Source organism: Colias philodice, chromosome 14, assembly GCF_061535455.1.
Source record: "Colias philodice isolate Cphi_HAF_F1 chromosome 14, ilColPhil1 Martin Lab GWU primary, whole genome shotgun sequence".
NCBI lineage: Eukaryota > Metazoa > Arthropoda > Insecta > Lepidoptera > Pieridae > Colias > Colias philodice.
This window is the reverse complement of record NC_143099.1, coordinates 11,859,982-11,871,270: the sequence shown is the minus strand read 5'-3', so window position 1 is coordinate 11,871,270 and position 11,289 is coordinate 11,859,982. Positions and strand designations below refer to the sequence as shown.

At 33.7% G+C, this 11,289-nt stretch overlaps 2 protein-coding genes across 2 annotated transcripts in view; both read left to right on the top strand.

Annotated features, from left to right (window-relative positions):
- The first annotated feature begins 247 nt into the window (after nt 1-247).
- LOC149483100 (organic cation transporter protein-like) lies at nt 248-3,627 on the top strand. The gene is made up of 6 exons (XM_089703577.1): nt 248-435; nt 798-1,026; nt 1,284-1,539; nt 1,774-2,403; nt 2,844-3,025; nt 3,472-3,627. The coding sequence occupies exons 1-6, from the start codon at nt 248-250 to the stop codon at nt 3,625-3,627; spliced, it is 1,641 nt and encodes a 546-aa protein (XP_089559703.1).
- Nucleotides 3,628-9,059: 5,432 nt separating this feature from the next.
- Nucleotides 9,060-11,289, top strand: part of LOC149483098 (organic cation transporter protein-like) — a 33,481-nt gene continuing 31,251 nt past the window's right edge. The window contains exon 1 of the mRNA XM_089703174.1: nt 9,060-9,191. Coding sequence (XP_089559300.1) covers nt 9,189-9,191 — 3 coding nt within the window. The 5' untranslated portion in view covers nt 9,060-9,188. The remainder of the gene's footprint in view (nt 9,192-11,289) is intronic.

Here is an 11,289-nt window from a genome sequence, read left to right as displayed (position 1 = left end):
TAAAATTATAACACAGAACCTGTACTAATAGTTTTTACATTAATATTTTAAAAGAACTATAACTTCTACCAAAGAACCGTACAATTTATTGGCTAAAAAAGTCGCGGTTCAAACCGCCTATATTTATACCTCACGCCAAGATAGGATTAATATTAAATATTATATCTTTATCTTTATTGAATAAGACGATATTATATCGATCAAAAACACTTGTGTTTATTCTTTATTGAGTACGGAAGAAGTAAAAATGCAAGATACTAAAGAAGAGGGAAATAGTGGCAATAAGAAAGTGCATTTAGATACAATATTAGTGGAGGAGATTGGCCAGTTTGGTCCGTATCAGTTGAGAACTGTGGCCCTTTCAGCTCTAGTTGTGTTGTTTATCGGTTGGAGTGCCAGCGAGTACATTTTCACAGCTGCCAGAACTAATACGAGGTATTTTCGTTTGTTTTGGTGTGATAGTGCTTATTTTAAACAACTTAAATGCAATCAAGTCGTACTCTTATGTGACAGATTTTGTATAGGTATTAAATTTTATTTGTATCTATATCGTATGGTTTACTTTCTTTAAATTTTCATTAGAGGGACAAACTCTTCTATACAATCATAATTTTTCTTTTTCAAATTTGAATGTAAATTATACTTATATTTCAGACACTCGTCCCATATTGTAATCATCCCATTATCTTAATTCAATTACATAACGATAAATAGATATTAATTAATTAGTCTCTTCATTGATTCGTGGATTAGTGAATGATCGATTTCGTAAATAAAATATTTTTCTTTAATTACAGGTGTTTTATACCAGAATGTGAAACTAGAGAATTTCAAGAATTTTCCCCAGAATGGGTGCTAAATGCAATACCGGCTAGTGAAAGCTCCTTCGATAACTGCCAACGGTACCCTAATGTTACCATTGCTTCTGGTACAAATGATACTTGCCCGAAGGATTTCTTTGACCGGAACAATGTTGTGCCTTGCGAAGAATTTGTTTATGAAAATACGCACTCTGTGGTTTATGATGTAAGTAAGTCATGTTTTGTTATATAGAAGGAGGTGTGATTTGAATGTAACAAAAGTTTCTGAAAGTGGAAAATTTTACGTTTGAGACCTGAGTTAAGTCAAAATATTTAAATGAAAGTTTAATCCGAATAGTAAAAGAAAATACAGAAATACTTACTTAAACCAGAACAACTTTTTAAACCTCTTTTCAGTTGAAGCACTGTTTAATGATTTTCAGTATCGAATATTTTCGATTTAGCAGTTCATTATAATTCCAGTACGATCTGGCATGTGACGAATGGCGGCGAACCTTCATCGGCTCCATCAGGAACCTGGGCAACTTCATAGCGCTCCCGATCACCGGCTATGTGTCGGACAGGTGGGGCCGGCGCCTCCTGCTCACCGTGAGCGCTGTGAACGCAGCTGTGCTTGGTGTGCTGAGATACTTCGCCAATACATACATTGGTTTCTTTATATCGCAAGTCGCTGAATCGACTTTTGGATCTGGAGGGTTCTCGTGTGCTTATATTCTTAGTAAGTTGATTGTTATTTTTGCATAAACAATTTTGAATTAATTTAAATACTGATATTATAAACATACGATTTAAGTAAGCAAATAGGTTCATTGAAATGGTATCAGAGACAAAATTTAAAATTTTTAGATGAATAAAGTTCCCAGCGTAGCAAGAACATCATTGCCTATGTTTATTTATTTCTGCTCTATAAGCTGACGAGAAGATGTACATAACAAAACGTCTTTTCTTGCAGTGATGGAAATCGTCGGACCCAAGTACCGTGTAGCAGCTGGCGCAACGATGAACACCTTCTATGCCGTCGGCCAAGTAACTTTAGGCTTTATCGTGTGGGCTCTACCTAATTGGAGGAAATTAACACTAGCCATCTACATCCCACAGTTTGTTACTATTAGCTACTTCTGGATTCTATCTGAATCCATCAGATGGTACTTAAGTAAAGGAAGATACGCAGATGCTGAAGAAATTTTAAAGAAAGCAGCCAAAGTTAATGGAAGGGAGTTATCAGAGAAATCTTTAGAAGCATTACGACTCACTGTCGAAGAAGAAAAGGAAAAAGCAGCGGCTAAAACAAATGAGCCTTGGTTAGTGTTGCAAGTTATTCGAAATAGGCAAATTTTAATACGAACCGTGGTGTCTCCCATTTGGTGGGTAACGATGACTTTAGTTTACTATGGGTTATCGGTAAATGCAGTGAACATAAGTGGCAATATGTATCTGAATTACGTAGCGGTGTCGGCGGTGGAGATACCGGGGTATTGGATGGCGGTGTTTTTGATGGAGAGGGTCGGGAGGAAGCCCGTACTCATGGGCGCGTACTGGGTGTGCGCGGCTTGTCAGATTGCGTACATCTTTATGCCTGATGGTGAGTTTCTTTCGTAAAGTAATCGAATGATTTTAGCATAATGGAGAAGATATAAAGTTAAGATTTTTTAAAGAAACACACAATTTACGAGGAGATAAAGATCAGAATTCTCTTATCAGTGACATAATAATGCATTATCAAACAAAATTCGCATTAAATGGATAAAAAATTGTTATCAAATAGGCTGCATTTTATTTAAATAATTGTTTGGTTTTAATTAAACTCGCGAAAGACTAGAAAACAATCGGAAAAAGTTTTGCTTGAAAAAGTTTCTACTTTGGATAGTCACATGTTTCTAAATGAAATGAAATGAAAATTTAAAATTTGTTAGAATTGAGGTTACAAAGTTTTTATAAGTAAGTAACTAAGTAAAATTTGTGACATTTCAGATGTATTCATTAATTTAGTAACGAAATGTGATTGAAATATACCTTTTCCAGAACTTTTCGGCGTGTCCCTAGCAGTGTACCTGATAGGCAAATGCTGTATATCCATGGTGATCACATCTCTGTATGTGTACACCGCAGAGCTGTATCCGACGAAGTACCGACACAGCCTTTTTGCGTTCTCGTCTATGATTGGTAGATTGGGTTCTATAACAGCGCCGTTGACTCCTGCTATGGTTCGTAGAATATATAATTAAACTCAAACTCAAACACTTATTTATTCAATTAGACTTCTTCTAGAAGCACTTTGGAATCGTCATTACATATTTTTTTTACATTTACCACCGATTCGGAAAGCAGTATCTATGGAGAAGAACCGGCAAGAAACTCAATAGTTGCTCTTTTAAATCATGTCAATATACAATTTAGGTTTACATAATAATTAGTATTACAATTATAATTGGGGTAGATTGGTTGGAGCCTTCAATATAAGATATAGGAAAAATCTAATTTTAGATGCTGATACCACGTGTGTTTTTAATGCAATTGCTCGAGTATGATTTTCTTTGAATGGGGTACATAGTTTAAGAGTAGAAAATAGGAACTAAGTACATAGGTACTAATAAGCATATTAACTCTACGAAATGGAAATTTGCACATACCTATTCTTCCATAATTCCAGGGAGCAGCAATTTGGGACGACTTTCCGTACGCGCTGTTCGCTGGGTTTGCGCTGGTCTCCGGTTTCCTGGTCCTCATCACACCAGAGACACTTGGCACCAAGCTGCCTGATACTATGCAGGAAGCCTCTGACATCGGCAACACATCTACTTCGTGATATTAATAAAAATATAAACGATAATACGCTGTTTTCATTAATTCCTTTATTTTTTAATAATAGCCTTTAGTAATAGCCATATTATATACCTATGCTTATACAAATAAATGATATCCTACATTTTTAATTAGTCTACTTATTAGCATATTTACTATTGATTTATTTAATAGGACATCCACATTCAGGTTTACATCATGTTAGATACATTTCATTAAATGAAGCTTATTTTTTAATGCTTTAAGATAGCAAACGAGCAGACGCGTCGCCTGGTGTTAAGCCTTTTCGTCAAAAAGGAAAGAGAGTGATATCATGGGAATTAATTTAGGGAGGTCTTAGTTTACTGCCGGTTTTTCAGGTACCTACCTAAAGGCTCAGGTATTACTTATACTTACTCTACTCTTTAATTCTTGCTCACTATATCTTTATCTACATTGAATTGCTTGGAAGAAATCGCTCACGAGCGATAAAGCCGCTCTTTGTACATCTCTTTTATAAGCTATCTTAACTATGTAACAAATTTATTACTGTGTATGTACAATAAAGAGTATTTCATTCATTTCATTCATTCATTCATACTTATAATTTACTAGCTTTCCGTCTTAAATCTATCCTATGTCCTTTCAAGATAACTTTGTACCACATTTCATCGGTTCATTGGTTGAGATGAGGGTGAGGATGGAATGAAGGACCCTATTTCCAAAATAATCTATACTATTACCTAAAATAAGCAAAAACTCGGAACTGCATCTAATTTTCATACGCAAATCTAAAATATTGAATCACAACATTAATTGTTTATGGATAATCTGTGGCCCAGTTACCGGGTAATAAGGGTCAATCACTTTAACCCGGTTAGATTCGCTTTGTCACACATCTTTATCAGCTTGGCCAAGGGTCGAGTCATTCGCAATTCGATTAAGTACTTTGCGTGTTTCTTGTAGCGTAAAGCAAGACGTGTGACGTCACATAGTTCTTTAGCTTTTAGAGCATGCACATGCACAAACGTGAATGTGCACAGACACACGGACTTACACACAGAATTTTTCAAGTTGGACCTCTGTTCCTGAGATTAGCGCGTTCAAAGCAACAAACAAACTCTTCAGCTTTACAATATTTTAAGTAAAGATGATATTATATGAAATTACCTATCTTGAGAATTATTACTTAATTAATAATTAAGATTTGAACAGAATAAAATGGAGAGGAAAGTTGTTGCATCAAATAATAAGCTAAATTTAAAAACTCAAAATGACTGTAGGAAAAGAATCCATTTTTAATAGCAGGATTAAGGAAAACGCTCTAACTATTAAGTGTTAACAAAGAAATTTATTTTAATTGACATCTTTAAAAATATTAAGAGATAAGGGAAACACACGAGGATAGTGATATAAATAAGTACGTTTCGTTGCAGCATGTATTTGTATACGAGTAGCTCGCGTCCGCGTTAAAATGTAGAAGACCTTCTGGTTAACATTTGAGAAACACCAGACAAAAAAATGTGTGCGTGTACTAGAGTACACACGTAAGAAGTGAAACTTCCATATGACCTTATTTAAAAAAAATAATTTACTACATATACATGTACAATATTACAGAAAAAATACGTAAGTCCTTCGCTCCTCGCTACCTATTGCACGCCTCATAAGCGAAGCGTTGAGGTGGGTACTACTGTCACTTCGCGCAAAACATTTGATTTTTCAAACTTAAAATGTCTTTATGTATCATACATTGCACTTGTAAGATAATACATACACACACATATTAAGAAAAAACACTATTTTTAACATTCATGATATTTTTGATGTCATTTTTGTTATTTAAACTAGTTAAAAAACAGTTTAAAAAAGTTCTGTCTTGGACGTCCGTGTGTCTGTATGTGCGGAGGATTTTCTTGTTAACACGATAGCGACCGAAATACTTTACTAATCGAGTCTTTTTTTTTCTCTTACGCTTGAGTATGCTCAGGAATAGAACCCTTTCATTTTTCAGGGTCTGATTCGATGTGGTTTAATTGTTATTAAACAAACAAAAATAATAATTAATAAATATTTATTAAAAAAAAATTATGAGGCGTGCACTTTTGGATTTTCCAAATTATTTAAATATTTACACCGGCCGCTGCTGCAACTCGCTCGCTTCGCTCGCTCGGCTCGTGCGGTAGTTCAAAAGTTAACCTAAGATGCTAGTAAAGTAATACTAAAACGATATGCTATCCCTACTCCGCTGGGGTAAGTATACGTCAAATCACGCGTGGTAGGGATAAGAAAAAGATGGCGCGTAACGCAAATACGTTACACTAAATTTTTGTCCAACCCCGATAAAGAAGTTTCACTTCAAAAAATACGAGTAGCTGCAGAAAAAGAAATACCTTTGGGCAAGATTATAGAAACTACGAATAGAGAATAAGACGAATAAGAATCTACTACATGGTAAGTATATAGGATTTTTTATTGCTATACAGGGTGTCCCAAAAAGTAGTGATGAACGGAAGCTGGGAGGTAGAAGACCTAAAGGGCTATCCGAATCACCCCCATGTATGTTATGCGATTTTTCGTATTTTCGGAGTTATGACGTTTTTTTCAATTTTTCACCTATCGCCGAGTACGGTGATATTTTCACTCATGGTGACGTCAATTATTGCGGAAGGTGCTTGATTTTTTTTGTGTGCTAAGCTGAAAGATAGGCCAATTCAGTATGGTAACATTTACTATCGTTAGATCTTTGAATGGAATAAAAAAAAGAATTAAAATGCCAAGAAAGATAAAATTACCCAGTATGTTCTCCACTTCAAGGGCCCGTAAAAAAATAAAATCACATAAAAAAAGTTTTCCATTTGGCTTTTAAAAACTTGCTCTATCTATCAGGTAGCTACCCTGAAAATTTCATTTTATTATTCAGAAGGCTTCAATCGAAAAATTGAAATCTAAATGAAGTGCAAAAATTGAATTAACATGATGATTAATAAAAACAAATTAAAACCAATAACAAGGTGTTTAATTACCAGAAATTTTTAAAATGACCCCGCTATTGCTCAGTGCAAGTGCGACATCACCGTAAAAAGTTGTCTTTTAAATGTCTGAATGCCCTTTTATCATTTTTAATGGTTTCTTCTGCTACTATGAATTTCCAGGTTATTTCGTTCAAATTGTGGCAGTCTCTCGTCTTTGTAGTATCCCCACGGAAAAAAATCAATAGGGTTTATGTCCGGGGACCGTCGAGGCCAGGCTAAAGGGCAAAGATACCCTGAAAGATGGATTGGTCGTTGCAGCCTGCGCATGCGCTGGTGACGCCTGCCTTAAAGCCTGGCCTGCACGGTCCCTCGACCTAAACCCCATTGATTTGTTTCAATGGGGATACTAAAAAGACCTCGGCTACTTGAGAGAATGCTACAATTTGGACGAAATAACCCGGAAATTCATAGTAGCAGAAGAAACCATTAAAAATGATAAAAGGGCATTCAGACATTTAAAAGACAACTTTTTACGGTGATGTCGCACTTGCATTGAGCAACAGCGGGGTTATTTTAAAAATTTCTGGTAATTAAACACCTATTTATGGGTTTTAATTTGGTTTTAATGATCATCATGTTAATAAAATTTTTGCACTTACCACATTTAGATTTCAATTTTTCGATTGAAGCCTTCTGAATAATAAAATGAAATTTTTAGGGTAGCTACCTGATAGATAGAGCGAGTTTTTAAAAGCCAAATGGAAAACTTTTTTTATGTGATTTTATTTTTTTATGGGCCCTTGAAGTTGTGAACATACTGGGTAATTTTATCTTTCTTGGCATTTAATTCTTTTTTTATTCCATTCGAAGATCTAACGATAGTAAATGTTACCATACTGAATTGGCCTATCTTTCAGCTTACCACACAAAAAAAAATCAAGCATCTAGCGCAATAAGTCACGTCACCATAAATAAAAATCTCATCGTACTCAGCGATAGATGAAAAATTGAAAAAAATGTCATAACTCCGAAAATACGAAAAATCGCATAACATACATGGGGATGATTCGGATAGCTCTCTAGGTCCTCTACCTCCCAGCTTCCGTTCATCACTACTTTTTGGGACACCCTGTATAAATTTTTTCTGTACTATTTCCGATTGCATGAATTTTTGCAAATATAATTTTATCGTTAAACCAGACAAGACCATTGACACGGGATCTAGAATAGATACGTTATAACTATGAGAGGAATGGTTTGCATGTATGTATAGTTTTCACGCATAAACTACTGGACCGATTTTGATGAAATTTGGCACAGATAATCTTTAGACCCTGAGAAAGAACATAGGCTACCTTTTGTTGCGAAATATGTACCACGGGCGAAGCCGGGGCGGACCGCTAGTTATCTATAATCATAATAATATTATTATGACTGAAAATTAAACTAAGGTAGGTACCGCTAGACGGCGTTTTTCTTTGAAACAAATTTCCCGGAAGCAAATAATGAAGAGGCACTTTTAAACGAAAACCATAAGTGTTTTCATTTAGATTAGATAAAAAGTGCATAAAATTTCATTCTTCACGCGAAATCATAGTACCGGAAGCGTTTGTGTGACATAAGGCATACGTCCTTCTTATGTAGGCCGGCGACACATGAGCGATCGAGGTAAAGATTTAGTTTGTAGTTTGATTTACAAAAAATATTATGAATTTTTTAGTTTATAGACTGTATTATTAAGCTTATAATTTATTATTGGTATTTTTTTTTGGAATACTATTAGAAATAATGAACTACGGAACAGTAAAGCCTCAAAAGTTACATCTATAATATAATATTATTATGAGCGACTAGCAGCAATGTAATAGCGTAATGTAAAAACATGATGCTATTTCTAATCGTACCTAGTTGAATGTCAGTAGGTATTAGAAAACACCGGAACCGTCATTGCAAATGAAATTTTTCATTTATATGGTTTAACTTGTATTGCATTTACTTTACCCAAAGATTCAATGTTTCTAAAATAAGACTCCCAATTTTCTCGTAACTCTCATAGGACTTTCAAATAAGAAGAAGAATAAGAAGAATAAGAATATCTTTATTGAAAAAGTAAAATAATACATTTAAAATTTGGGGAAACTAAAGCCAAAATATTAAGTAAGAATTCCATACTATTAATATAAGATTAATTATTATCAATAAGAAAGTGAGTTTGTTTCTCTTTCTTTCCTCGCAACGGAGCCATTTTATGGTTAGACTTTTCTGCCTAAATATCGAGATCGATATTCCTGCGAGAGGCTAGATATCGATATAGGAATATTTATCTCAGTCCCAGGATTTATTGACACTTGGATAAAGCCGCGTTAAAAGCTAGTTATGTACATGTAAATAAATGACATCCCATTTTACCATATACAATGTAATTTGTGACGTTATGTGTAGCAGCGCCCTAATTATAGAGCGTATATCACCAGTCGTAGCTATAAGTCGGCGCGGGCTGCGCACGCGCATATATAGGAGATCTTCATTTACCGTAGTGTATTTCGTTTTGGTGGTGTTTTGAATGTGTGATATAAATGATCGTTTATAGGTGTAGTGCAGTGTTCATTTGATGGTAAGTAATTTAAATATACCTAATTTTCATTAAAAATTAAAAATATTGTGTGTGTTAAAATTTGAGTTGTATCAATATTTCAATTTAATTTTGTATATTAAGACCGTTTATTTTTTTTATTAGGTAACATTATCTAAAATGCAATTTGATCAGAATTTTAACAGGTAGAGAAAAATTCGGAATACACAATATTACAATAAACATTTTGTACCTATATTATAACTACATACATACATTAATAAAAAAATACGATTAGTTATTAAATGGAGCAATTTATCAAATATCTACTAGGCTATTAAGTACCTTTAAATTTTATAATTTAGTAAGATCACAATATTATGTAGGTAATATACCCATGTATAAAAAGAACATAAATAAACCAGTCTACTAATTGTTAGAAAAGGGTTTTACCACAGGTTTTTCAATTATTATTATGAAAACATTCTTTAGAAAATTTCACTCAATTATCATTTTACACACATACTTGCAGAACGACTATCTAGTCCAAAGAAAATCAATTATTGTACTTTTTAAGATCAATAACATAAAGTATTATTACTGCTCTTTCAGTGAAATGCTGTTAGTGTACCTTCAGGCGTATAAATTAGACCTAACTATTGAGATACATTCCCTCTTCATTTGTTATGTTAAAAAGTTCAGGGTATTATTTAAATCTAAAATATCGGTTAATTTTAGAAGATTCTCGCTATTTTTAATGACAGATTTAATTAAAACGCAATTAAGTTATTGCATTTATATATAACTAATTATTTGAACGAGTGCTTAAATGTTACTTAACTGATGTATTCTCCTTAACTTTCGAGGACTTGAAAAAAAACGAATTAAAAAGGAAGAACCTTAAGGCAACTGTTCTTCTTTTCCAAAATAATCTTCAAAATGCTAAAGCAAACCTCAAAAATGGGATTTAAAAGTATATTTTTATACTAGCTTTGGCCCGCAGTTTTACCCGCACTGCTTCGCTCCTGTTGGTCTTAGCGTGATGATATATAGCCTTCCTGGATGGGCTATCTAACACCGAAATTTTTTTTCAAATCAGACCAGTAGTTCCTGAGATTAGCGCGTTCAAACAAACAAACAATCTCTTCGGCTTTATAATATTAGTATAGATGACGACGGAAAATACAGGCAATGAAAAACACAGTAAACTCAAAATCAAACATTTATTTGACCAACTGGACTTCGTTTAAAAATGCTTTTGAATCGTCAAAATACAGAGAAATTATTTACCACCGATTCGGAAAAAAGTTACTACGAAAAAGAACCGGCAAAAAACACCGCAGTTGCTCTTCTCGATCTAAATAGAAAAATTAATATCGTGGCAAAGAAAAATAGTAAGTAGTAGGTACTTTATTGGTACTAAAATCTGTGCGTAATAGAATTTTACGCAAATAACCTCAGTTTAACTACTATAGCTTATAAGTTGTAAATTATAGAGATTAAAAGTTTCACTTTTATATCAATACTAGCTGCTCCGCGTGGTTTCACCCCCTCGCGTGGCTCTACTCTTATTGGTTATAGCGCGTGATGTTTTATAGCCTATAAAGTATAAAGCCTTCTTCGATAAATGAGCTTTATAAACACCGAAAGAAGTTTTCAAATCCGACTAGTAGTTCCCAAGATTATCGCGTTCAAACAAACAAACTCTTCAGCTTTATAATATATTGGTATAGATTTTCTTTCTTTCTTTCTTAATAAAATTCCGTGAAAACATATTCATTTGCTTTGAAGTTTATGCGTCCGCTTTTAAAAACGAGTAGCCCAGAGAATTTTACCCCGGACACTTCAACAATTTTCATTCCAAATTTCATTGAAATGTATTTAGCAGTGAAGGCATAAGATAGATATAAGAGGATAGATATAAAATAGAATTTCGCGTTTAGAATACCTATTAGTTGGACACGAATAAGAATTAGAGTAATGAATTCATCAACAAATCTATTTTTATAGTTGTAAGTTGTAACAGGTATTTCCACTTAATTTGAGTTTTATCAGAAGTTTTCTCAAATTATTCTTATTTATTACTTATCTTCATAGAACATATTGAATTCAATTAAATAAAAAATCATCAATCTAATTA

Bases quoted from the DNA above. Each gene is read 5' to 3' on its own strand.
- LOC149483100 (XM_089703577.1), top strand. From the start codon at position 248: ATGCAAGATACTAAAGAAGAGGGAAATAGTGGCAATAAGAAAGTGCAT. The intron at 1,540-1,773 runs GTAAGTTGATTG...CTTTTCTTGCAG, and splicing joins CTCGTGTGCTTATATTCTTA to TGATGGAAATCGTCGGACCC. The intron at 3,026-3,471 runs GTTCGTAGAATA...CCATAATTCCAG, and splicing joins CGCCGTTGACTCCTGCTATG to GGAGCAGCAATTTGGGACGA.